Below are 26,011 nucleotides of genomic sequence, written 5' to 3'. Positions count from 1 at the left end.
TAGATCAGTTACCCCACCACCCCGAAATCTCCCCCACCCCACCCCAGGGTGTGTCACTTCCTCCTCTGCAGCCTCCCAGATCAGTACACAAAGGCCGCCGCGGCTGGAGGAAGGGCTGCTTTGCACGCACCTGTGAGTACCAGGGCACCAGCCCTCCAGCCTCCTCTCCTTACTAGCCCAGCCCCCACCCCTGCTCCCAATCTCCCGGGAAGAGGATGCTGGGCTCTGACCCCAAGACACCCAGGGTTCAGGTGAGACTCGAGAAAGGCTCTGAAGTCCTTTCTGCATTCCTGAGATCCTCATCCCTGTTCCCTCCAGCTTCTCAAGCTCTCTCTCCCCGCCCCCCCCCCCACACCCCGTACCCTCCTCACCTCTCTCTCCTGCATGTGTTTCCCAAAAGTGGGCCTGGAGGGAGGCAAAGAAGGAAGGGGATGTATGACTGCTATCATCTGAGTGCCTGCCATGTGCCAAGGGTTATGTCATGGTAGGGCTCTCCCAAGAGGACTCCCCAGCTGCTATCCCTGCTGCCTAGTACCTGGTGCTCAGCTCAGATCTGCCAGTGGCACCTTGGCTATGGTGTCCTGGGAGACTGTGGCAGCGTGGCTCGGTTCTCTTCCCTCCTTGGGACACTGAGTGGGCAGCAGAGGATTCCACTTGATTTGGAAGATCTGGATAGGTTGGGAAAATGCTCTGTTTCTCAGGTGCTGAAGGGGGTGTTAGGGTGTTGGAGTCCAGGATAGAGCCCAGGAAAAGGGAACAACCACAGGGGGGAAAGAAGACTGACTGAAGAGGACCCATCAAGGGAAGAGAAAGGGGATTAGGTGGAGCCCACTGGAACTGGAAGGGAGAAGGCACGGCTTTTGATGATGATGGTGCCTGGGTTGGAGGCGAGGAAAGTGGCAAACAGACCGAGTCCCGACCTGTCTTCATCCCTGTTCATTGTGTGACTGTGGGCAAGTCACTTATCACTCTGGGATTCAGGTTTCCATTTGTAAGAGGGGATTGAGTTAGACAGCTCTGCCTTCCTTTGGTTAGGATAGGAGAGGAAAAGGAAGTAAAACAAAGAACCGTAAAGACACGGAGAAGAGAAACGCAGCAGAGGGATGTCATCAAACTTTTGAACAGGAGGGTGGTGGGGGAGAGAGAAGGAGACAGAGAGAGGGAAATTAACAAGTGGCAGGCCATGTATCCCCAAGTAAGAAATGAGGGGGACAATTGGGAGAAGGGGGTGGGGGAACGCTGTCCAGAGAGTCCCAGGGGCTCCCTTTAGGGGACATGAGTGGGCTTGAGGTCTCTGGTTTGTCTTATCCTGGGGGCCCCACCTGTAACACATGAGTCAAAACTGGGCTTTGTGCTACAGCATCTCAGGCCTCCTCGACCACAGGCGTGCAGAGCAAGCGGGGCTGAGGTTACAGTGAGGCTGAGCCTGAACCGGCCTCGCATGGGGGTGGAGGTTCCAAGACATATATATACTACACCTGAGGTCCCAAATGGTGCACAGTGGGGAGCAGGACAGCTGAGGTCACCCCACCCCTTCCCCATTCTGAATCTAAGCCCAGGCTGGGGCGGATGCAGACGTTTTGGGACAAGGAGTTAGTTGGCCTTTCTCATACACACACCGCCAATAGGAATATAAACTGGCATAGTTGCGAAGGCGGTTGCGTCAGCAATCACTCGCCAGCATTACAAATGATGCCAATTTATTGACTCTACAAATCCTCTTCCCAGGATTTATCCTCCGTATTCACTTGCACACATGTGAAATGATAAATGCATGGGTTTTCACTGCAATAGTTTTATTTATTTATTTTGAGAGGGGGCAGAAGGCAGAGAGAGAAAGAGAATCCCAAGCAGGCTCAGCAGAGACAGCACAGAACCCAGTGCAGGGCTCGAATCCACAAACTGTGAGATCACGACCTGAGCGGAAACCAAAAGTCAGATGCTTAACAGACTGAGCCATCCAGGCGCCCCCAGCATTAGTTTTAACAGTGAGCAATTAGAAACAATTTAAATCCCATCGAGAGACTAACTGGGATATGATACATCCATGCCACGGAAATGTATACCGCTGTGAAAATGAACAAGGAAGTTCTTTATTTTCTTGAGTAGCAGGATCTCCAAGAAAAGCAATTAAAAGAAAAAAAGGGGCACCTAGGTGACTCAAGTCAGTTAAATGTCTCGATTTCGGCTGAGGCCATGATCTCACGGTTCATGGATTCGAGCCCCACATCGGGCTCTGCGATGACAGCATGGAGCCTGCTTGGGATTCTCTCTCTCCCTCGTCTCTCTGCCCCTTCCCTGCTTGTACTCTCTCTCTCTCTCTCTCTCAAAATTAATTAAAAAAAAAAAAACATTAAAAAAATCTTTTAAAAAAAGAAAAAAGGGGGACAAACCCGCATGTATTCTAGAATTGTGATTGTAGACTTCTGTCATGTGATTCTACCATTTGGAGAGAATATGTTTTTTCACATTAGTTTGTGTATGCATAAAACAATCTCTAGAAGGATTATCAGCAACAAAAGATAACTTAAAATGACGGTTATTCATTTAGGGTGAGGTGTGGAAATGGGAGGAGGAGGATGGGCATGGGAGATTTCTCACTATCTCAATGTTTTGATTTTTGATAAGATACACATAAAATTGATCATTTAGCCCATTTTTAAAGTGTACAGTTCAGTGGCCTTAAGTACATTTATGATGTTGTGCGACCATCACCACCATCTAGTTCTGGAACTTTTTCTTCACTCCAAAAGAAGACTGCCCATCAAGAAGTTATTCCTCATCCTCCCCTCCCTCCCCAACCCCTGGCATCCACTTTCTGTCTCTGTGGATTTGGGGAATCAGAATACTTCACATAAACGGCATCCGACAAGATGTGGTCTTTTGTGACTGGTTTCGTTCACTTAGCCTAGTGTTTTCAAGGTCATCGATGTTGTAGCCTGAATCAGCACTTCGCTCCTTTTTAGGGCCAAATAATGCTTCACCGTATGGATGGATCACATTTTGTTTAGCTATTCATCAGTTGATGGACGTTTGCGCTGTTTCTACCTTTAGGCCACTGTGAATAACACTGCTTTGAACAGTCACGTACCAGTTTTTGTTTTAATTTACTGAGGAATTATCAAATTGTTCCCCACAGTGCCGTGCCACCAGCAACGTATGATGGTTCCATTTTCTCCACATCCTCACCAACACTTATTTTCTGTTTTATTTTATTTTATTTTATTTTAGCCATTCTGCTGGGTGTGTGGTGGTATTTCACTGTGGTATTTGATTTGCATTTCCTTGATGACTAATGGTGTTGAAAATCTTTTTATGTGCTTGTTGGTTATTTGTCTATCTTCTTCAAAGAAATGTCTATTTAAGTCCTTTGCTGTTCAAAAACTGGGTGGTTTGCCTTTTTGTTGTCGAGTTGTAAGAGTTCTCTATGTATTCTGGATACTTATCAGATACATGATTTGCAAATATTTCCTCCCTTTCTGTAGCCTGTCTTTTCATTTCATAGTGCTCTTTGATGCACAAGAGTTTTATATTTTTATGAAGTCCAGTTTATCTATTTTTTTCTTTTGTTGCTTGCGCTTTTGATGTCATAGCTAGGAATCCACTGTCAAGGCCAAGATCACAAAGATTTACCCTGACATTTTCTTCTAAGAGTTTATAGTTCGAGGGCTTACATTTAGGCCTTTGGTCCATTTTCACTTAATTTTTGCATATGTTGTGAGGTAGGGAATGAACTTGATTCTTTTACATGTGGATATCTAGTTATCCCAGCACCATTTGTTGGAGACTGTTCTCTCCCCATCAAATAATTTGGCACCCTTGCTGAAAATCGATTGGCTATAAATGGATGGATTTATTTCTGGACTCTCCATTCTATTTCATTGATCTATATGCCTATCTTTATGCCAGTATCACGTTGTCTTGATTACTATAGCTTTCTAGTGAGTTTTGCAAGTGAGAAGTGAGAGTCCTCCCATTTCATTCTTTTTCAAGATTGTTTTTTTTTTTTTTTAATGTTTATTTTGAGGAGGGGGAGGGGCACAGAGAGAGGGAGACACAGAACCAAAGCAGGCTCCAGGCTCAGAGCTGTCAGCACAGAGCCCGACCTGGGGCTCGAACTTATAAACTCCGAGATCATGACCTGAGCCAAAGTTGGACGCTTAACCAACTGAGCCACCCAGACACCCCACAATTCCATATAATTGAATCAATCCATATAATGGATCCGTATAGGATCAGCTTTCCCACCTCTAAAAAAAAGGCCATTGTGATTTAACTTTTTGAGTTTTGAAGTATGGTTATGGATTGCTTATTCAAAATTTTAATTAATACATTTTTTAAAATTAATATGTTTTTTAAAATCAGAAATTTGCCTAGAGGTCATTCCAGGAATTACCCTGCCACAGGCTCTTTCTCCAGTCTATATTTGCTTTGTGCAAAGGACAGGAAAAAGAAAATTTTGTCAACCATGGCCTGCCTTCCTCCGTTATCCCAGACCTTTAGAAAGTTGTCTTATGGTCTAATTTTCCTTCCTCTTGCTACCGTGTCGGCTACCCTTCCCTGCTTCTTTCACACACTTCTTCATCAGCTCCAGCCTTCCTTCCTCTCATTCCTATTCCCCGACCTTCCTCCTTTATTTAGAATCCTTGACCTTCTTCCTGTACTTAGAATCCAAGATTATGAAAGCTGCAAGGACTGCCAGATTATTTATTCAACTCTCTCTCTTTACAGATGTGGAAACTAAGGCCCAGAGAAAAAGTCTGACTTGCCATACAGCCAGTGAGGGACTGAAGCAGGACCAGAACCCGGTCTGTTTCCTGTTCGGTTCTGATTCCACTGTGGCTTGCAATCTTGGTGAATAGACCTGGGCGGATGTAGACCTTAGTGCTTCCAGGCCTACTCCCCAGACTCTTGTTAGGCCATTTTGCCCACGTTGGCCCTAGGGAAGTCTGCACACAGGAGGGACAGGGTTTGTCTGAGGCTCCTACCCAGGCCTGGGACCTGCCCCTTCCCAACATTTTGAAGAAACTGCTGAATCCACAGGGGAAAGTGAAACTATGAAGGGAGATAAAGATTTGGGGTAGAGGTTTTTTATTTTTTTTCTTGAGTAAGCTCTACACCCAAGGTTGGGTTTGAACTCATGACCCTATGAACAAGACTCGCGCTCTACCGACTAAGCCAGCCAGGCACCCCCGGGGTAGAGTTTTGAGAGTGACAACCACAGACTCACTTTATTTTATTTTGTATTTTTTATTCTTTTTTTATTTTTTACATTTATTTACTTTTTGAGAGACATAGAGAGACAGAGCACAAGTTGTGGAGGGCAGAAAGAGAAGGAGACACAGAATCCAAAGCAGGCTCTGAGCTGCCAGCACAGAGCCCCATGCGGGGCTCAAACTCACAAACCGGAAGATCACGACCTGAGCCGAAGTCGGATGCTTAACCGACTGAGCCACCCAGGCGCCCCTTGACTTACTTTATTTTATTAAAAAATGTTTATTTATTTTTGAGAGAGAGAGAGCAAGTGGGGGAAGGGCAGAGAGGGGGACAGAGGATCCTAAGCAGGCTCTGCGCTGACAGCAGCAAGCCTGATGTGGGGCTAGAACTCACAAACCCTGAGATTATGACCTGAACCTAAGTCGGACACTCAACCCACTGAGCCACCCAGGTGCCCCAACCACAGACTAATTTTAGAGGACTGAGAACCTGGAGGTCCTCCCTAAGGACCCATGTGTCCCCCTTTGTATCGTATTGCAGGCCATGGTGGCTTTGTCAATGGTCCTTGTTTTCCTGCTGGCTCTGAGCCGAGGTGAGAGTGAATTGGATGCCAAGATCTCATCCCCAGAGAAGGTCACAGAATGGGGGGATCCTGATCTGTCCCTGCCGGGGTCCTGCCAGCCGGCCCCCACCTGCCAGAAATGTATCCTCTCACACCCAAGCTGTGCCTGGTGCAAGCAACTGGTAAAGATGGCTCTGTGGCCTTTGAACCCTGTGTATGTGTATGTGCAGGACGGAGATAGGTTTGCAACTGCGTGGTTTTCCGGATGCTCTCTGCAGTCCTGTGCGTGACTGAGTTTGTGCACATAGGACTCCTGTGTGTGGTTGTGTGTGTGTGCATACTCAAGCATGCAAGTTTCCTGTGTGTATATGTTTGTGTACCTGTGCGTTTGTGTATATACGGAAAAGACTTGTAACCATAAATTTGGAGGAAGTGTGTCTGTGCTGGAACTCATGCTTGTGTACAGGGAGAGGGACCTGTGGTACGTGTATGCATGTGAGGAAGTGCGTTTGTCAGCCTGGGCAGCCATAACAAAACTGGGTGGCTTAAGCAACAGGAATTTATTTCTCATTGTTCTGGAGGCTGGGAGTCCAAGATCAACATGCCAGCCAATTTGGTTTCTGGTGGCAACCCTCTTCTTGGCTTGCAGGCAGGCTGTAGACAAGCTCTCTGGTGCCTCTTCTTACAAGGGCATTAATCTCATCATGAGGGTTCTACCCTCATGATCTCATCTAACCCTAATTTCTTCCCAAAGGCTCCATCTCCAAATGCCATCACACTGGGGGTTAGTCTTTAGCAGAAAGTGTGTGACTGGGTTTCTGAGTCTGTGTTGGGGGTGTGTGTACCTCATAATGTTCCTAAGGTATGTAGCAGCCTGTGGCTGGGGGAGTAGAAGGGAAGGAGTTAGAAGTGTGTACACCTTGGGGAAAGGCTTGATCTGCCTAAGTGGCCAGGAAGGATGCTGGGGAGCAGGTGTCTCCCTGGCTGGTCAAACAAGGCTGTTCTTTGCTTTATGCCTTAAAGAGACAGGGCTCATGGAGTGACAGAGCATGGCAGGTAACTGAGTTGGGGGCGAGGGTGAGAACAGAACTGTCTCCCTCAAAGGAAGAGGGAGAGTTAGATGAGAGATGAGGGCAAACTCACCAGAAGGAGAAGGCACAGCCACAGTGACTGAGCAGAAACTGAGCCAGCCCAGGAATCTGGGAGGACCGGAAGAGGAGACTCAGAGTCAGCAGGAGGCAGAGAACAGAGGTGCCAGGCAGGGGCTTTGGGGACAGTCAGATATGTGTCTGCCTCCTTCAATCTCTGGACCTGAGTCTGGCACCAGGGCCAGTTGAGAAGCCATTGTAACTATTTCCTTCCTCTGCCACTTCCCAGCCAGTCCCAGGGGTGCCAGCCAACTGGGGGGAGGGGGTGTCTCCTCTTCTGTCCCTGTCCTTCTCCTTCCCAGGAATTTAGCCTGGGTCTCAGCCTGACCCCCTTCCAGTTTGGGCCTAAGCATGCAGGGGAGGTTGGACTAGGAGGCCAGGCTCCTCTTTTTCTTGTGGTAGTGAGGTCCCTGAGATCTCAACAGGAAGTCTGTGGCCCTAGGGGGAGGAGAAAGGTAGGTGGCTAGGGAAAGGGGGTTGTCTAGATAAGGTGGGGGCTGGTGGGGTGCTAGAGGAAGCGGGCTCTGACAAAGACAGGACGAGGTGGCTGTTGGGGGGACCGGGAAGGGAGGGCATCCTAAGGGCTCAGGGAACTGACCCGAGGGGAGGGTTAGGAGCGGCCGGCATCCCGGGGGGTCGGGGGGAGGTGGGGGAGAGGTGGTCTGGGAACAGGGCTGGGGGGGGGTGTGGAGGACTAGAGTCCCCGACGCGCCTCCCCTTGGGCGCAGAACTTCACCGCGTCGGGGGTGGCGGAGGCGCGGCGCTGCGGCCAGCGACAGGAGCTGCTGGCCCAAGGCTGCCCCCCAGGGGAGCTGGAGGAGCCCCGCGGCTGGCAGGAGGTGCTGCAGGACCAGCCGCTCGGCCAGGGCGATCGCGGCGAGGGGGCCATCCAGCTGGCGCCGCAGCAGGTCCGGGTCACGCTGCGGCCGGGTGAGTCAGGGGGCGGCGGGCTGGGCTGGAGGTCCGGGCTGAGATTCGATGGCGCTCGCTGACCCGCGCCATCCCCCACCCCGCTTCCCCAGGGGAGCCCCAGCAGCTCCGGGTGCGCTTCCTCCGGGCAGAGGGCTACCCCGTCGACCTGTACTACCTTATGGACCTGAGCTACTCCATGAAGGACGACCTGGAGCGCGTGCGCCAGCTCGGACAAGACCTGCTGGCGCGGCTGCAGGAGGTCACCCACTCCGTGCGCATCGGTGAGCTCGGCCTCTACCTGCAAAAGCCGCTTCTGTCTCTGCCAGCGTCCTGGGCGCACAGGGGCCCTGCCTGCCCTCTCCCGGTTTTTAACAGACCTGGCCAGGCCCCGGGTTTCTGGCGTCTCTCTCCCAGAACATCCACCTTCTAGGACAGAACTGGAGGGGATTTAAGAGACTACGGGTGGGGGTAACCGAGGCCCAGAGTCTGGCCAGACCGCGTTCAGACAGCTCCCAGGGGTCAGACAGCACACTCTGGACCTGCCAACCCAGATACTGCCCTGATGCCACTTTCTCAGCCCTGTCTGTGTCTCTAGGAAAAGGTCTAAATGTCCCTGTCCCTGGCTGCGGCTTCCACACTCACACCTGCCCTATTCAAGATCCCCTCCTTTGCCTCATGCTGCTACTACACCCTACACCCTCTCCTTCTTCCTCGGGAGAGAGAGATCCTGCCTGACCCTCCCCTCATCCTCCTCTTAATCTCCTCCATCCCCCACTGCCCTGAGTCAGTGGCCTAAACCCTTTGTCCCTGCCAGGTACTCAGTCCCTGTGCTCTAGGAGCACCCGCTCTCGTGATCTCCTCTGCTCCTCTCTGACTGTCCCCCTCACCCCCCACTTCCCATGGACCTTTGCCTTCTGAGTCCTCAGCAGCAGACCTTCCACCCTGCTGCTGGCCAGTGACTTTGGGGACAACCTTCGCCATTCTCCCCCCCCCCCCCGCCCCAGGCTTTGGCTCCTTCGTGGACAAAACGGTGCTGCCCTTTGTGAGCACAGTGCCCTCCAAACTTCACCACCCCTGCCCTACCCGGCTGGAGCGCTGCCAGCCTCCCTTCAGCTTTCGCCACGTGCTGTCCCTGACCTCGGATGCTAAGGCCTTCGAGCGGGAGGTGGGACGCCAGAGCGTGTCTGGCAACCTGGACTCGCCTGAAGGTGGCTTTGATGCCATTCTCCAGGCTGCGCTCTGCCAGGTGAGGAGGCGAGGAGGGGATCTGAGTCTGAAGAACCCTTTGGGGCCAAGACTGCCACCTAGGGTCATGCAGTGCCTGGTTCTGGGGGTGCTCTTTGTACCATAGTCACTGGAGTTTGCATATTTATTTTAATAATTTCCTGGTGGATTGGAGTAAAATATCTTGAGGAAGAGGCATGTTTTTCTAATTCATAAGAAGGCCTCCGCTAGCAGCAGCCCTGTCTGGGGGATTGGGGGGAAGCAGGGAGCTAGAAATGGGGGGGGGTGGGATGGCAGAGGGGGGGTCTGGGTATGGAGATAGACAAAGTGACTCAGAATGAGGCTGGCAATCCTTGGCTCATGGAGCCCAGGTGCACAGCCTACCTCCACCCCCACCCCCACCCCGATTCCAGGAGCAGATTGGCTGGAGAAATGTGTCCCGACTGCTGGTGTTCACTTCAGATGACACATTCCACACAGCTGGGGATGGGAAGTTGGGTGGCATTTTCATGCCCAGCGACGGGCACTGCCACTTGGACAGTAATGGCCTCTATAGTCGCAGCCCAGAGTTTGTGAGTCCCCACCCTGGCTCCACCCCTCCCCATCCGAGCCACACCTCCTCTACTCCCAGACCCCCCTCTCCCCAGCCTCCTTGTCCTTACCAGTGACCACCCTGCCATCTTTCCCACCAGCTCCTCGCTCCATGTGCCCCCACTGCTCAGACAGAACCCTGTGCCACCCCACTCCCTAGCCCCTTCTGCCTTCCCGAGCCTCCAGGGTTCCTCTAGCTGGTGGAGCCCTGGTTCCTGGATTTCCTGGGCTGAGGGTACCTTGGATGTTATGGGGGAGACCTGTGGTGCTCACCTTTCCCTGCTCCCTGCCCAGGACTACCCCTCTGTGGGTCAGGTAGCCCAGGCCCTCTCTGCAGCAAACATCCAGCCCATCTTTGCTGTCACCAGTGCCACACTGCCTGTCTACCAGGTGAGAGCTGGCTGAATGCCAGACCTTCCCACTTCAAGCCTTTCTCAACTTCCTCAAAGACCCCATTCTCCACCCCCCACCCCATATGCCCTCCTTCAAGACCCGCAGAAGCCCATTTCCCTAGAGCTGTGACCCACCATTTCCCTGGACTCCTCTTAACTCAGGAGCTGAGTAAGCTGATTCCTAAGTCCGCAGTTGGGGAGTTGAGTGAGGACTCCAGCAACGTGGTACAGCTCATCATGGACGCCTATAATGTGAGGGGCTGGGACCGGGGGAGCATGGAGAGGGCGGGCACTGGGAAGGGGCCTCAGGTGGGGGGCAGCAGAATTATCAGGGACTGATCACTTTTAGCAACTACCTACGGTTTGCCTGTGGCTGTCATTCCTAGTTCATCTGCTCAATCTTATATTCTCAAATCTGAAGTGTCTGGTTTGGGCCGAGCATGGAGCCCTGCACTGGGCAAGGAAGGGAAGGAACACTCACTGAGCTTGTCTTTCATGCCAACCACTGTCCTAAGTGCACATACTGTTTGCCGTCTCATTTAACTCTGCTAAACCCCTGGTTGCTATTATCATCCCTATTTCATAGGTGGGGATACAGACACAGGTCCCTGAATGACTTGCCCGAGGTCACATAGTTAATGGACGGAAGGGCTGGCATTCGTGCCCCAGTCAATCTGTACAGAAAGAATGTGACATCTAGAGCCTACTTTCACTAAGCTTACAAATAATTCAGAGATATTCTTCACAGGAACCATAGAGTTTTACAGGTAGAGGGAACCACAGAGATTCTTAAGTGCTTCTTGGGTTTAGGTCCTATCTCTAACCATGCTCTAGGCTTCTTAGGACAGGGACCACCATGTCCTAAACCCATGGTGAGAAAATTTGAGATGGTACCAAATTTCCCAGGGCAAACTCGATTTAAAGACTCTGCCCTTTATGCACACAGGTTATGTGTCGTCATTTGGGGTTTGAGAAGCAGCCACCGCACATTGACAGGGCCCCCCCCCTCCACAGTGGGGCCCTTGCTGCAGCCGCAGTGAAATGCTAACCGAGAGGCCTCTAGCTCCTGTGTGATGCACCCAAAGTTCTCACAGTGCCCTTCCTGCAGAAATGCCTCTTGACTGGGCAGAATGCAAGGGGTCCCCAAAGCAGGCTGGGGCAGGTCATGGCAGAATTTGGAAAGGCTGGAGAGGACACGAGGTGGGGTTTGGAGTCCTGCCTTCACGTGGTTACTTGCTCTCTTCCACAGAGCCTATCATCCACTGTGACCCTCGAACACTCTCCACTCCCTCCTGGGGTCCACATCTCTTATGAATCTCAGTGTGGGGGTCCTGAGGAGAGGGAGCGTGAGGCTGGGGACCGGGGCCAGTGCAACGAGGTCCGAATCAACCAGACGGTGAGAGCCAGCCGAGATAGGCAGAAGGAAGGAAGTGGGGGTGGGGGGTGGGAAATTGAAGCAGGCAGGAAAAGATGGGGGGCAGACACAGAACAATGCAAAAGCGTGGGGTAGTTCTCCATCCATCCTTTCTAAAAGGCTTTAATGAGCAGCTTCCTCCAGGAGGCTTCTACGAGATGGGTGTTAGCATGGGCTTATCCCTTAATTTCCTAAGGAATAGGTTTCTGGATGATCAATGGGTTTGGTGTCATGTGTACGTGTGGGTGCAGGATCTCAAGTCTGATTTCTGCCTGCACTGTCCTCAGGTGAATTTTTTGGTTACTATCCAAGCTACTCATTGCCTCTCAGAGCCCCATCTTCTGAGGCTCCGAGCCCTTGGCTTCTCAGAGGAGCTGACCGTGGAGTTGCACACACTGTGTGACTGTAACTGCAGTGACACCCAGCCCCGGGCTCCCCACTGCAGTGATGGCCAGGGGCTGCTGCAATGCGGGGTGTGCAGGTGAGGATTCCTGCTTCCTTTCACCCATGTGACTGTCCACACATGACCAGCCCCGGTATCCCTCCTCTGCCTTCTGTCCTCCCACTGGCCATCTCCAGACCTCTTTTGCCAGATGTCCCAAGACTCCACCCTGATTTTCATGTGCAGCTTCCCAGATGTGCCAGGACCCTCCCCTCCCCCCGAACTCCCTCTGCTCTCTTGCTCCTTGGTGCTCAACTATACACTGGCATCCGTTCAGCCACTCATCTCTCTCCAGTTCTTTTGAGAGCTTAGGTTTAGAGGATCCTGGGAAAGATAGGTCAAGGGATGGTCAAACTCTCTGACCCACCTTTCCCTCCTCTGGCTCTGTCTTCCCCTCCCAGCTGTAACTCTGGCCGTCTGGGTCGACTCTGTGAATGCTCTGAGGCTGAACTGTCCTCCCCAGATCTGGAATCTGGGTGCCGGGCCCCCAATGGGACAGGGCCCTTGTGCAGCGGGAAGGGACGGTGTCAGTGTGGACGCTGCAGCTGCAGTGGACAGAGCTCCGGGCCCCTGTGCGAGTGTGATGATGCCAGCTGTGAACGACATGAGGGCATCCTCTGTGGAGGTACCTGCAGACTTTGGGGGAAGGGTGGGGTCAGAGTGGCTCCCAGGATATTTCGGCTCTGGGAACTTCATGGCACTAAGGGCAAGTATCAGACTTTGGTGTAGGAGTTGCAGCTATCTGGCACACTTGAGAGGGAATTGGACGCACAGAACACTTCAGCTCTAGGCATCCCGTGGTGGCATGTGATGTCCATTGTGTGTGAGGAGAATGGCTGTCACCCTGAGCGTGATTCTGTCCCAGGCTTTGGCCGCTGTCTTTGTGGAACGTGTCACTGTCATGCCAATCGCACGGGCAGAGCGTGTGAGTGCAGTGGGGACACGGACAGCTGTGTCAGTCCTGAGGGAGTGCTCTGCAGTGGGCATGGACGCTGCACGTGCAACCGCTGCCAGTGCCTGGATGGCTACTACGGTGCCCTGTGTGAGCAGTGCCCAGGCTGCAAGACGTCATGCGAGAGACACAGGTGAGGCCTCCCGTCTTGCAACTTGGGAACAGGGGCACGGCGGGGGTCGCTGAGCCACTCCCACCTGCCCACCTCTTTCTGCCGTGTGGTGTGGGGAGCACAGCTGCCCAGCTGGTAACCTCTTGGTGTCCACTGGACAGGGACTGTGCAGAGTGTGGGGCCTTTGGGACCGGTCCCCTGGCTACCAATTGCAGTATCGCTTGTGCTGATGCCAACGTGACCCTGGTTTTGGACCCTATCCCGGATGATGGCTGGTGCAAAGAGAGGACCTTGGACAACCAGCTGTTCTTCTTCCTGGTGGAGGAGGAAGCCAGAGGCAGGGTCATACTGAGAGTGAGAGCCCAAGAGAGTAAGTGGGCAGCGATGCTGCAGACGTGCCAGAGGGAGCCCCGCAAGTTTGATGGGTGGGGCTTCAGAACTCTGGGCTTGGGCAGGTGAAGATAATGGGAAACCAGGTAGGGTTTGAAGCAGAGCAGTGAGTCCAGGCAAAAGCAGAGGTGATGGACCAAGTGGACAAAGCTAAGGCCCTGGGCACCACAGAGATAACCTCGGACCCTGCTGGGTTCCCTTTGTTTTCAATGACAGGCAGGGCTAGGGAAGCTGGACACATTGTGGGCAACCGTTGATCAACCCCTATGCCCCAACCCCCAGAAGTCTGTGTTGTTTCTTCCCCACAGGAGTAAATCACACCCTGGCCATCGTGCTGGGCTGCGTGGGGGGCATCGTGGCAGTGGGACTGGGACTGGTCCTGGCTTACCGGCTTTCTGTGGAAATCTATGATCGCCAAGAATATAACCGCTTTGAGAAGGAGCGACAGCAGCTCAACTGGAAGCAGGTAGGGAGACTGTGTCCTACCCCACTGGGCTGGGTTTTGCTCGCTTTCTCTGGTTAAGACCTCTGGTCTCCGCTTCCCTGCCCCACCCCCAACCTGGACTCCTCCGACCTAGCTCATCCCCCTCACTTTGGTCTGTGCGTCCTCTACCCCACCCCTCTGCTAACTTCCATCAGCTCTGGGGGTGCTGCTCAAGTTCCAGGCTGGCCTCTTAGGACTAGGTAAAGGAGCAGTCGGAAGCTTTTTCCTCATTTCCCATCTTCTTCCCCAGGACAGCAATCCTCTCTACAGAAGTGCCATCACCACCACGGTCAATCCCCGCTTTCAGGAAGCAAGAAGTCCCTTTCTCTGAAGGGGGAAGAGGCACACTCATCCCAGGACTCTTCTTTTTCTCAACAGCCCAGTAGGGCACTGCTGAGGAATGGTCACCACCTACTTCCTTCTCAGAGTGACAGTCGAGGGCGGCCTCCCACTGTAACCTTGCTTCCCTACCTCACAAGGAGTGTGGGCTTAGTTCCCCCGCTTCCTGTATACAATAAAGAGTCTTACCTCAGAGCACAGCTGTCATCTTGCTTCACCCAAGGCCAAAGCAGGCTGTGGAGCCTGGGCCTCGGGAAAACTTGCTCATTCCTCCTCCTGCCACCTGAGGGTGGGGAGAGGTCCTCTAACCTGGTGTGCAGGAGATTCAGTATGTGGCTGCTTGGGAAGTGGCTGGTCAGGGTGGGCTAGTGAATCCTCCGGTCATGCATTTGTAGGACTACAGAACCACACTTGGAGAAACACAGCTGGTACCTGACCTTATTTCGTTCTGCTGTGCATGTTTTTTCTCTTATTCAGAAGTGATATCCTGTTTTCACTTCTACTTGTTGCTTCTGTGGAGTTTTACATGGTGGTTTCTCGGATGCAGGACATCTGGGGTGGTTATATTTGGGGGAAAAAAGGATAACCACTTTGGCCCCAAAGAAAAGGTTTCCCAAAAAAGAGTATGTAGAAAAGCCCCATTTTCTTTTTATTTAAATATCCTAAATATATCACGAAGGAACATACACTGCACTTTAATGGTAAAAAGATACAAGTTTATAACATCTTATAAAAACTACCATTTAAAAGTGATTTTGTTCATTTGATATTCCCCTCCCCCAATAGCAAAATAAGTATATTAAAAAAAAAAAAAAAAAGGGGGGGGGGGGGGGGGGGGGGGAAGGTGGGAGGGAAAGAGGAAGAGTAGGAGGGATTGTTAAGATAAAAGCCCCAGGACTGCAGCAGAGGCAAAGAGCATCTGGGGAGAGGGTTAGAAGTTGTGGTGGGACCCCATGTCTCATTTAACCCTCCAATGTCAAGCCATGGGGCACAATCAGTAGCTAAGTGATGAAAGGCTGTAGGGGGGTGGATGGAGAAGAGATGGGTGCAGGGCAGGGCTAGTAGGGCCTGGTACAGTGGCCCACCTGGAACGGGTGCTACTCTCTTTCCCAGGTCCCCAAATTCCATGTCCTGGTCTCTGAGAGCCTGCCCTATCTCCCTTTCCCTTCACTCCACACGCACCTGAGGCATCTGTCCAGTGCTAGGCCCCACCAGCTAAGGAGGGCTGGGGTGTTGGGCCCAGGAGCCTCTGCAAGCGCTCTTAGGCTGTGGTTTCCCTGGGGTGTAAGTGGGGCTCCTGGACCCTCTGGGGGGGGGGGGGGGGCTGAATCACTCCTTTTCACCTCTTTGCTCCTTTCTCCTCACACATCACTGGCCCCAGATCCTCAACACCTGGACAACTGAACGAACCACCTGCTCCTGAGTTTCCCCCACACCCAATCCTTGGCAGGGGTGCTTCCGGTACGGTTCTTCACACATCTGCTCACACATTCCCTCTCTCCCACCCACCCAGGCAAAAGGCTGAGGCTGTGGGGGGCCAGGGCACATTCTGACCTAAGCACACGTCCATACACGTAGGCGCATAGGTCACTCCTGGGACTCTAGCCACCCACACCCCAACTCTACACAGATTAGCTGCAAGTGACAGTGAACAAAGCCTCCTATTTTCAAAAGTGCTCATGGGACAACTGTTTTCTGAATGTAGCCTCCTTCTGAGAATACACTGCCAGATGTGAATGATCAACTCTGGCCCCAGCAGAGCCCTCTAACAGGAAAGGGGCTCACTCACACACAGGAAGATAACCTGCTTGCAGGGACAACAGGGCAGCTCCAAGGACCGAGGTCTAGGTTCTGGACCCTATCAAATGGAAGTGCCGGCATAAAGCTAGAAGAGCACAGGTGGCAAACACATTCCCTAGTGTCTCTCCCAAAAGATCTCAGGTGCCATCAGGGAAAATCTGAAAGGTGCCACACCTTTCTTTTTCCCTGGAATTCTCACATTTCAGAGGTATGGACCCCCCACGCCCCCCCCCCCCCCCCCCCACCCCGCCCCAATCTCCTCCTGATTAGATAACAGCTAGGAATTTTCTGCTGCTGTTCACTACATTTTGGAGGAAATGAAATCACACTTCCCGGAGTTGCCATCTCAGATCCCCACTGACACCTTGGTCAGGTTCACCAAGCATCCAGGATTACGCCATGATTACTCCCCCAACAGGTCAGGGCAGGCCACAGTGGGGGTCAATCAACCCCCTGAACCTTCCATAGCAGGAAAAGGGTTTCTTATTTCACTTTAGAAAATTCATGTTCACAAGCTCTGGCTTGGGTTAAACACCCTAACCAGCCTGTTAAATCAATCTAAAAAACTCCCTCCAAAACAAAGCCCTTCAGTCCCCTAAACCGAGTTCCTCAGCTCTTGCTGGGACCCCAAGCACCCTTCATGGTGGTGGTGGTGGGGGCTGCTTTATGTCATCCTCCCCTGAGTTGAGGGCCAGAAAAGGGTTTGGCTCAATAATATGCCATCTCCAAGCATACAAACACAAGCACACATGTGAATGAACACACTCATGCACACGTGCGCGCGCGCACACACATACACCCCTGATCACTTTTTTGGGGGCAGATAAGGTGGTGGTGTTGGGGCAGAGAGGAGCAAAGAATACAGTTAACAATAAAACCCACAAAAGGTTTCCTCCTCAGTCCTTTCTCTGCAGCACCTCCCTCCCCTGCATTCTTTGTCGGGTAGGGATGGCCATTAAGAAGGAAGTCAAGATCTTGTTCTTTGGGACCAAAAGCCACACCCCTATCTCCTTTACCTGAATACAGTGATAGGACTGGGCAGGGAAAGCAGCTCACACTGCTCAACAGTCATGTTAGGGGACACCAAACTCCTTTGTTTCTTGAACAGTTGTTGCCCAACTTGGGACTAGTCTCGGGTTGTTCCTAAGAGGGCACAAGGAGAGAGAGCCCACTTTGATATCCATGACTACCTGCTCGACACCTTTGTCTGGCTCAGGAGTCAATGGCAGCGAGGTAGCCACAAACCATGTCCAAGATCGAGTGCCCAAAAGGGGCACGGAAGGGCTTCATGGGCCACTCTCACCCAAGTTTCCTCCAAAAGGCACTTGAGCTGACCCCATTAGGTACCAGTGTGGCCTGGGCCATTACATCAGCCCTGGGCACAATTCTTGCTCTTTCCCGAAGGAAATCAGAGGTACCTGTCCACTCCGGTTGGACCCAGCCCTCGTCTGCTCCTCTCACCATTCTTCCTTCTGTCCCTACAGTGTATAAGGAGGCCAAAGTAAGCTCAGCTGCCATCCCTGATCCTACTCTCCTTCAAACAGGAGGTGAGGTGCAGGGCTGCAGAACACTGAGGATCAACTGCAACTAAAAACTCAGTTTTGGGGAGGGCTGGACCAGCCATAGTCCCTGCTTTGACCAGGGCTCTATGCCTCCATATTACCTTTATCCACAGTGTACCTGCTAAAATTGCTTTTGAATAAACAAAAACAAGAATAGAACAAACAAACAAATCCCTCTCCCCAATCCTTTCCATTTCAGCTGCCAGCTGGAGTCCAAGGTTGTGGGAGCCACACCAGTCTTGGTCCTGTACCTTGAGTCCCCACCTATAACCTCAGCCAAGGGTCCAGGGACTAGCTTCCCTACCCAGGAATGCTGTAGGAACTTCCCCGAGATACTCATAGTCTCAGATTATTTACAGAGCTGAGGCTCTGAGGCTGCTGTCCCCTGATGCACTCTTCTGGTCTCCTGGGTCCACTCCTCCAGGAGGGGGACAGGTACAGAGGGGTGGTGGTGGGACCATCAGACCAGAGGGGGTGTGCTCTTCGGTAAATTCTTCTGATCACTCCCACCACCCAGGACCCCTTGCGCCTATAGAGAAAACTGCCCGTCGGAAGTCTTGGACTGGCACCCTTGGCACATCCGTTTGTGTCTGAGTAATCGATCTGTCCGAGAAAAACACTGAGAAGAAAGGAAGGATTAAGTGCTTGAGAGGAGAAACTCAGCTACCTGTTGGCTAGTTGTCTTCCCCACACGGGAGGCACAGGTCCCATTCCATATGCCCTCAGCATGTACACAGAAGGCAGGAGCACACAGTGGTTAAGAACACAAGCTCTGAAGTCCGAATCCTGGCTCTACCAATTAGTAGCTGTGCAACCTTGGACATGGTATCTAACAGTACTTAATCGGTACATTCATCTGCAATGGGACTAAAAGTACCTACTCACAGAATGGCTGCTTTATTCATCCAATATTTATTGAATGTCTGTCTCAAGGCAGGTACAGTTCTTGGGGCTGAGGATAGAGTGGAGAACCAGAGGGGCAAATCTCTGCCTCATGGAGTTTTTATTCTAGTATTTTGAGATTCAGTTTAAGAGGGTGGAGCAAAGCAACCAGGAAATGTTAGCTGTTATCATTTCTCATGTTTTGTTCTTGTCTTGTTTTGGTCCAAGCTCTTACATTCTCATCAGATCAGATATGACCCCGAGGGCAGAGATTGTATTTCTCCTTCCAGGAGCACCAGCTCCAAAGTTTGACTGAATCTTAGCTCTACCCTTGATCTGCTGTATCCTTAGGAAACTTAATCTCTTTAAATCTCAATTTCCCCACATGTGACATGACAGGAACACAGCTAGTTTATGGAGTTAACATGAAGATTAAATAAAATAATCTATGTCAAATATGCTCTCACAGTGCCTGGCACAAAATAAGTCCTCAAAAAATGCTGCTATTGTTATTACAATTATTCTTATGGCCCCTCCCTACAATCAGCAGTAAGGCCAGAGAGATACACCTCCCACTGAGGTACTAACTCTCTCATGGCCAGGAATACTAGATGGTCCCTTGTCGGGCAGGGGATGGGAACTGGCCCTGGTTCTTGGTGAAGGCAAAATCCACGTGTGGGGTGGATGGATGACATGTGAGCTTACCTGATGACACCGTTCACACTGGTAGGGCTTTTCGCCACTGTGCACACGCTTGTGACGCTCCAGGTGGTATTTCTGGATGAAGCGCATATCACATATATCACACTCAAATGGCTTCTCACCTGGCCCAGGTGGAGAGAGAAATTAATATAAGGAGGTACACATGGCAGGGATTTCATTTCAGGTATTTTTCCAGAAATTTTAAATTTTAGCAATGTGCAGACACCTAATGGGAAAGGTCCTCAAAGCTGCTGTTCTCAGTGACACTAGATTGTAACAGAGCCATGTGATTTCTCTAGCTCACTCACTCACCTTCCTCCTCTATTTCTAATACCCAGCCTTTAAAACAAACCCAACAAGAGCTATACACACACACACAATACAAACCATAGACTATTCTCCTCAGAAAATACGAGCAAAAGACTTACCAGTATGAATTAGGATGTGCCTCTTGAGGTGGTAACTGCTCCTAAAGGCTCCAAAGCAGTGTTCACAAATAAAATTTTTGGGAATCTTTACTTGAAAAGAACCATTTTGTTCCACTACCACCACCTGGGGGCAACAATCAGGCATGTCATAAGGGTATCCCTCTACCTCCTTTTTGCCTCCATTCTAATCTGGGTCAATTTCCAGTTGCCGGACAAAATAATCTCTCTGATGTTGTCATCTCCCACACTGCTTACTAAGAGACCCTCTGAGGAAGAAGGTGGGTGCAGGTAAGCTGTCTGCCCCCATCAAACTCAACACTCTGAATGTCTACCTGCCTCTTTGGCACAGGATCCCATGCTTCCCTGACCCTCCTTCCCTCACGAAGGATGTTCCAGAGAGGGCAGACATCAAATACCAAAGTGACCTATGGATGAAATCTGAGCGACACACTCACTGGCTATTAAGTGACCAAAACATCTAGGGAAAGTTTCAGGTTGAACCACAGAGGGAAGAAGAGGAGGATTACCCCATTACAAAACAGTACCAACTTGGGGATTACCCCATTACCTGCCTTTTTAACAGTCTTCTTTGAATGAGAGGCCTCAGCCAAGCTGTCATCATCTTTGCGACTACGGGACTTATCGCTGTCTTTTCGGTGGCCCTTTGAAAACAAATCAAATCTAAACTCACAGTCTATCTCAGAATACAAGATAGGAAACCAAACTTGTCTGCTTTCAGACAAGTTATAAATGAGAATAACGACCTGCCCCAAAGGTTTAGAGAAGGTACTCATCCATCCATTTCCTCTGCAAGTACTATGGTGTTAAGAGTTGTAGGTATAGAAAAGACCTTCCTTAGCTCTCTAAAATACCCATATTCATTCATTCCCCAGCTGGATCCTTTTTTCCCCAGTTCCCTAAACAGAAGCACCAAGGAATCAAAACTCGACATCTCCTGGCAGAGAGCTTGGGCCACCCAATCCCCAGGTGCCACAACAGACTCAAATGCTGTACCTGACTCGAGCACCTCAGCACATCAGGGCTACCTGCCCGCTCTCCATTCTCGGCCTGCTTGCTGGCAATCTGGCTCAGCATCATCTTCTTGCTGGCTGCAGTGGGAACCAAACTCACACCTGCTAGGCCTTCACAAGCCAGGAGACTTGCCTAAGTTGAAAGGAGATGAGGTGTCAGGTCACCTGGCAGGGCAGGGCAAAAACACGCTGCCATCTTCTATAGAACTACCTTTTCCACCCAGCTACAAACAAAGTGCTTCTCTAGGGAGTGTCCCTCTTACTGTGAAACTCTGCTTCCTTCAAGAGTCCTCCCTAACTCACCTCACCAGGAACAAGTTACTTATTTTGTCATTTATCAGCATTTAGGTATACATCAAGTGAATAACCAGGTATTATCAACACTTTTGGCATTAATAGAGTGCTAGGTATAGCGTGTGGTGTGTCTGCGTGTTACTAGGTTTTCTAGGCCTTGTGAATGGGCATGAGTGTCTGCCCTGCTGACTCACTGAAAGGGGAGATTTCTAGCAGACCTTGCCTCCTTCCTCTCTCAACAGCAGATTCAGAGCCCACTTATGATTGGCAGACCTCACTGGTGCCACATATATATTCTATCAGGTTCTACAAACATGTTTATCAGTAAAATCAGGTCATTTCTCCCTTTGGATTTTAAACTCCCCATGTGCCGTCAATTGTAAGAGATATAAAAATTAAATCACTTGGAAGGATTTTAGGATTGAATTATCACTTTCTCTTGACTCCCACAGTCATTTAGCTGTTTGCATATCCATATATTTTCACATCCTCTGTTCTATATACACTTTAGACAATACTTAAACAAAGGATGATTAAGAAAATTTCTTTTTTATGGCTACCTTCTTCCAACTGACTTAGTCTAGCCAGCACTAGAGAATTTACTCTTTTTACTGAAGAAATACCTTTTTTTTGGGGGGGGGGTGGTGAGGAGGAAGAAACACTTCAAAAAAATAGTCGGTCAGCAAACTTCCACAAGTGACTTATTACAAAAATTCCTCTTAGAAATTCCTTTTAGGGGCACCTGGGTGGTTCAGTTGGTTGAGCATCCGACTTCAGCTCGGGTCATGATCTCACCAGTCCAAAGTTCGAGCCTCATATCAGGCTCTGTGCTGACAGTTCAGAGCCTGGAGCCTGTTTTGGATTCTGTGTCTCCTTCTCTCTCTCTGCCCCTCCCCAGCTTGTGCTCTTTCTCTCTCCCCAAAATAAATAAACATTAAAAAAAGAAAGAAAGAAAGAAATTCCTTTTAGTATATCCTAGGATCCCTTCTCTCTCCTTCAAGGGCTTTGGATAGAAAAGTCTACAGGTGAAAAGCTTAGCTCTGCCATTTACACTGTACAATCTTGGGCAAATTACTCTACCTCTTTGGGCCTCAGTTTCCTTAAATGCAAAATGTTTATGAGAGTATCTACTCTCACATGGTTGATGGGAATGAAACTAAGGTATAAATGTCTAGCAGGGCCCAGTTAGTGATTAGTGAAAGGCAGTGTTCTCAAAACAAGAGTGAACATGATGCTGTGAAGTGGGTTGCAAATAAAGAAAGAAAAAACTGAAGGGCTCCTAATCTGCATGGAAAGGAGGAAGCTATGCATGCAGCTGGAAGGAAGCCAATTATACTGTAATCAGGCTGCCATCCTGGTGAGACTGGTAGGTGAGGGTCCCTGGAAGAAAGCTGGGAGCAGCTCTGGGGGTGCCTGCACATGGCTTTGCTATCCAGACTTACAACAACCTATTACATCATCCTGTCTCTCCAATCCATCCTGTACCCTCACGGTGACAATTACTTTCTAAATACACTGACCTGATATCACTCTGCTACTTAACATTCTTCAGAGAGTTCCCATTCCTTACAGAATAAAGTCTAATTCCTTAGCAAGGCATAAAAAGCCCTGGGATTATACTCTTACTTCTCTAGGAAACAACTCCCTCACCCTAACTTTTCCCTCTAGCATTACCTATCCTATCCCCCTCACCCATTTGAATCTTTTCCTCCTTAACCAGCAAACCCTGTAGTACTCCTAACCTCATCGCATTCTCCCATGCCTCTAGGCCTCTGCCCATGCAGTTCTCCTTATCTGACTGCCCTGTTCTGCTTGTCTACCTAGGAAAATCCTCTGTATCCTTCAAGCTCCATCCGCTTTTTTCCATCCAGGCAGAGGTACCCTTCTCTCCTCTGCAGCGTACATACCTCTATTATTGCACGTTCCTTCAATCAACAGATTCATTGATTGCTAGCCAACCACCATGCAAGGTATTGCGAATATAAAGATAAATAATAGACTGTTTCTTCATTTCCCGCCCCCCGCCCCACCCCAACTAGCCTGGAAGCTTGCTGGGGACAGGGACAATCTTATTCATCTTTGTATCCCCAGCACAATGCCTTGCATGTAACAGGAGTTCAATTAATTCCTGTTGAAAAAAAAAAACAAATGAAGCATTCACCAGACTGTTCACTCCCTCATGCCCCTCAGCACTTAATGTACCAAGTGTAAGCTGAGTAGTTGTTTTGCAATGTCCCATCAGTGCCTGTGATGCAGAATAGCCTACCTCCTTCATTTGACTGGAAGCTCCCTGAAGGCAGGGGCTGTGGCCTGTCTCCTTTCCTTCCTCTAGATCTCCCCCTGGTGCTTAATACAGAGCTTGGCTCACTGGGTTGGTCAATATGTTGACTAGGACAGCATTCAAGAGTGAAACTGCAAACACGCTTCCCAGTGATCTTGAAGGAGGAGGATTCTATAGCTTTTTACCTGAGCCATGCTGATTTCTCACTTATGCAACCCAAAAGTTCAGGAGTTTCTCAATCCACCTTTCCTAAGACACTGTTGTTTGAAGAATTGTCACCAAATCACTGTAACAACTCCTTCATGTCCCTTCAGTCCTGCTGCCATATTGAATTGCCTTTGTCTTCAGACAGAGCTTAGTGTCCTCCAAGGGGAAGATGGGTGTTCCAAGAATCCCTGGACTCTGCCTGGATCCTGCCTATGGTCTGAAGAAAAAGCTTGCCAGTCTTGATTTTCCAACTGAATCCTCTCGTTGAAGTTCACGATCTGTTTCAGAAACCTGAAACCAGAAAGGAAATGGGGCTGTTAGGTGCAACATTCTCAGGACATACGACCTGTGGTAGGTTGAACTTTTTTTTTTTTTTTTTTTGCTGGGCGCTTTCCGTGAACCTCAGAAAGAGGACATTAGTCAAGCAGAGTTTTCTTTCTAGGTCAGGAGTAGAAACTGGTCTCCTGGGCAAAGAGGAGCTGCCAACAGGAGTAAAAGTAATTGGGGCCTCTCATAGAGGAGCCGCAACGGGCCAACTGCTTGGATTTGCCATCTTAGGAATAGAAGGGGGCGGAGGCCCCTCGGGGCTTTTGTGCCCAGTGGGCCGGCCCGCGAACCTCGCACTCTATTAAGGAGGCCAGAACTGGGGTAGAGGACAGCTCGAGGGCTATCGCTGGACGCTTGAGCGGCAGGCAGCAACCGGACCGGCAGTGCGCGCCGGGCCGGCCCACACGTGCACGTTCTCCGATTCCGCCCGAAGGTACGGAAACTCGCTGCGGAGGTGGAAGGCAGGCAGGCGGACCGACGCCGGCGCTGCGCGTTCCCTCCCTCCTCCTCCTCCCGCCTGCCAGCCAGCCACCCAGCCGCAGCGCCCCACCGCAAGAAGCCGGAGGAGAGCGCCGAGAAGCGCGCGAGGTGCGTGCTCGCGCCCGCGTCCCCGCCAAGCAAGCCCCCTCCGCCGGGCGGGCGACGCGGCCGGACTGGCGGGCCTGGGGGGCGGTACGCGCGCGCGCGCGGCCCCTTCCCCTCTCCGGCCCCCTCCCTTCGCCACGCGCCCCTCCTCCCTTCCCCTCCCCCTTCCCGCGCGGCGCCCCACGGCCTGCGAGCTGCTGAGGCGCTGCCGCCGGCCCGGACGACGCTGCGCTCCCTGAGGTGTGCTTCTACCTGCCAGGCGCGGCCTCTCGCAGTCTCCCCCGCCGCGCGGCGCCTCCTCCAGGTCCCAGCGCACCGTGCCAACCCCGTGGCCGTCGCTGCCCTGCCGGGACCGAGGCAAGTTTACAAACACCAACCCGGGGCCCGTTTCCCCGGAAGTACTTCCCCCTCCCCCTCGTCCTCTTAGCCGAGCCGCAATATCCACTTCCGGGCTCGGAGCCTGGACCGGCGGGAGCAGCCAGAAAGGGGGTGAGGCTGAGGACGCTGGGAGGGGGTGCAGCTGGTGAGTGGGCGGTGCCGGCGCGCGGAAGGACGGGAAGAGGGAAGACCGGCTGTGCGGCGCGTGCGCCATGGTACGGGCGCGCCTCGGCGGCCATCTTGGCTGAGGGCAGGAACGAAGACAGTGAAGTGACGTTCTCCGGGAGCTGTTTGATGGGTTCTGCTAGGTGGGCTGGTTAAGTAGGGCTCCTTGAAAAAGCGCCATCTGCCTCCCTTCTTCGCGGACGTTTGCCGTGTCGCTTCTCAGCCTGGAGCCCCAAATAGAGCCTGAATAGTTTGTACTCAGCCTTTTCACGTAACTCGGCCGAGATCCTCTTTATCTGAGTTTTCTATCAGGCCCAGCTCCGAGGTCCTCTTATCTGAGTTTTCTATCAGGCCCAGCTTGGCAGATTTGGGGGGCGCCCAGTCAGCAGGGAGAAGAGTTAACTTTGCACGGGTCTGCCGTGTACACACACCGCGCACCCCGAGGCCAGTCTTGTTACCTTATACCGCTTATTCCTTCATTCCAGACTTTCCAGCTTCTGACACTAGTCTCCTCGTCTGGAGGAAGAAGCCATAGGACTCCCCTCAGTAGACTAGTTCGTTAGAGACTTGGTGATGCAGGGTGGCCCCTGGGCCCGGCGTTAGGAAAATGGAAACTGGAGCCTGTCTTCAAAATCTCCCAACTTTAGCTATTCGGGAGAGGTCCCACTAAAGATGGACTATGTCAAGTGTACTTAATGGAAGGAAATGTCAATTCGATTTAGGTCCCAGCTTCTGCTGTAGGTGCCATCAGGTTGTGTGTTTAGAAGAATTAATTGAGATATCAAAAGAAAAAAAAAATACGAAAGAAGAAAGGAATTCCCAACTATTTGTATAATACAGGTTTCATTTCCCTGAGCAATTCATGTTTTGAGCCATTGACCGCAAACCTTGGTGCTCTTAGACTTGTAAAATTGAGATAACATAGAGAAACGTCATCAGAAATGAGTCTTTAATTTAAAAAAAAAATTAGCTCATATTTATTTTGGCAAGTCCACACACACAAAAGAATAAAAGGCAAAAAATGTTAAGTTTCCTCTTCTATCCTATGCTCCTGGAGATAGTCACTTTTATCAGTTTGGCAAATACACCTCCAGGCTTTTTTCTTTTTCTTTCTTTATAATTTTTAAAAATGTTTATTTATTTTTGAGACAGAGAGGAACAGAGCATGAATGGGGAGGGGCAGAGAGAGA

The 26,011-nt window shown here is 51.0% G+C and overlaps 2 protein-coding genes across 8 annotated transcripts; one reads left to right on the top strand and one right to left on the bottom strand.

Moving 5' to 3' along the window:
• Nucleotides 1-42: 42 nt before the first annotated feature.
• ITGB7 (integrin subunit beta 7) lies at nucleotides 43-14,393 on the top strand. Of its 5 annotated transcripts, none has more exons than XM_049625568.1 (16): nucleotides 43-132; nucleotides 4,732-4,808; nucleotides 5,758-5,961; nucleotides 7,656-7,857; nucleotides 7,950-8,120; nucleotides 8,844-9,085; nucleotides 9,477-9,635; nucleotides 9,949-10,044; nucleotides 10,209-10,298; nucleotides 11,296-11,442; nucleotides 11,748-11,941; nucleotides 12,304-12,527; nucleotides 12,768-12,987; nucleotides 13,128-13,336; nucleotides 13,665-13,822; nucleotides 14,091-14,393. In XM_049625568.1, the coding sequence occupies exons 3-16, from the start codon at nucleotides 5,761-5,763 to the stop codon at nucleotides 14,169-14,171; spliced, it is 2,394 nt and encodes a 797-aa protein (XP_049481525.1). In that variant the 5' UTR covers nucleotides 43-132; nucleotides 4,732-4,808; nucleotides 5,758-5,760; the 3' UTR covers nucleotides 14,172-14,393. The 5 variants fall into 5 exon arrangements, with proteins under 5 accessions (XP_049481525.1, XP_049481527.1, XP_049481524.1 ...); XM_049625567.1 differs by having other exon boundaries at nucleotides 69-251; XM_049625569.1 differs by having other exon boundaries at nucleotides 69-251; nucleotides 4,732-4,854.
• A 2,576-nt stretch (nucleotides 14,394-16,969) lies between these two features.
• On the bottom strand, nucleotides 16,970-24,795 carry ZNF740 (zinc finger protein 740). 3 transcript variants are annotated; one of them, XM_049625575.1, is made up of 7 exons: nucleotides 24,531-24,790; nucleotides 23,345-23,657; nucleotides 20,568-20,717; nucleotides 20,126-20,215; nucleotides 19,554-19,677; nucleotides 19,129-19,247; nucleotides 16,970-18,160 (listed from the first exon to the last, which is right to left on the bottom strand). In XM_049625575.1, the coding sequence occupies exons 2-7, from the start codon at nucleotides 23,351-23,353 to the stop codon at nucleotides 18,071-18,073; spliced, it is 582 nt and encodes a 193-aa protein (XP_049481532.1). In that variant the 5' UTR covers nucleotides 23,354-23,657; nucleotides 24,531-24,790; the 3' UTR covers nucleotides 16,970-18,070. The 3 variants fall into 3 exon arrangements, with proteins under 3 accessions (XP_049481532.1, XP_049481531.1, XP_049481530.1); XM_049625574.1 differs by having other exon boundaries at nucleotides 18,067-19,247; nucleotides 23,145-23,657; nucleotides 24,531-24,795; XM_049625573.1 differs by having other exon boundaries at nucleotides 18,067-19,247; nucleotides 24,531-24,793.
• Between the last annotated feature and the right edge of the window lie 1,216 nt (nucleotides 24,796-26,011).

Source organism: Panthera uncia, chromosome B4 (assembly GCF_023721935.1).
Source record: "Panthera uncia isolate 11264 chromosome B4, Puncia_PCG_1.0, whole genome shotgun sequence".
Classification (NCBI taxonomy): Eukaryota; Metazoa; Chordata; class Mammalia; order Carnivora; family Felidae; genus Panthera; species Panthera uncia.
Note: the sequence above shows the minus strand (reverse complement) of the source record. Positions and strands in the feature narration are given on the sequence as shown.

Coding starts and splice junctions, on each gene's coding strand:
- ITGB7 (XM_049625566.1), top strand. CDS start 216: ATGCTGGGCTCTGACCCCAAGACACCCAGGGTTCAG. Junction 9,086..9,476: donor TCCAGGCTGCGCTCTGCCAG/GTGAGGAGGCGA, acceptor CCCCGATTCCAG/GAGCAGATTGGCTGGAGAAA. Junction 13,823..14,090: donor AGCAGCTCAACTGGAAGCAG/GTAGGGAGACTG, acceptor CTTCTTCCCCAG/GACAGCAATCCTCTCTACAG.
- ZNF740 (XM_049625574.1), bottom strand. Junction 19,678..20,125: donor CAAAGAAGACTGTTAAAAAG/GCAGGTAATGGG, acceptor TGTTGCCCCCAG/GTGGTGGTAGTGGAACAAAA. Junction 19,248..19,553: donor GCACATCCTAATTCATACTG/GTAAGTCTTTTG, acceptor CACCTGGGCCAG/GTGAGAAGCCATTTGAGTGT.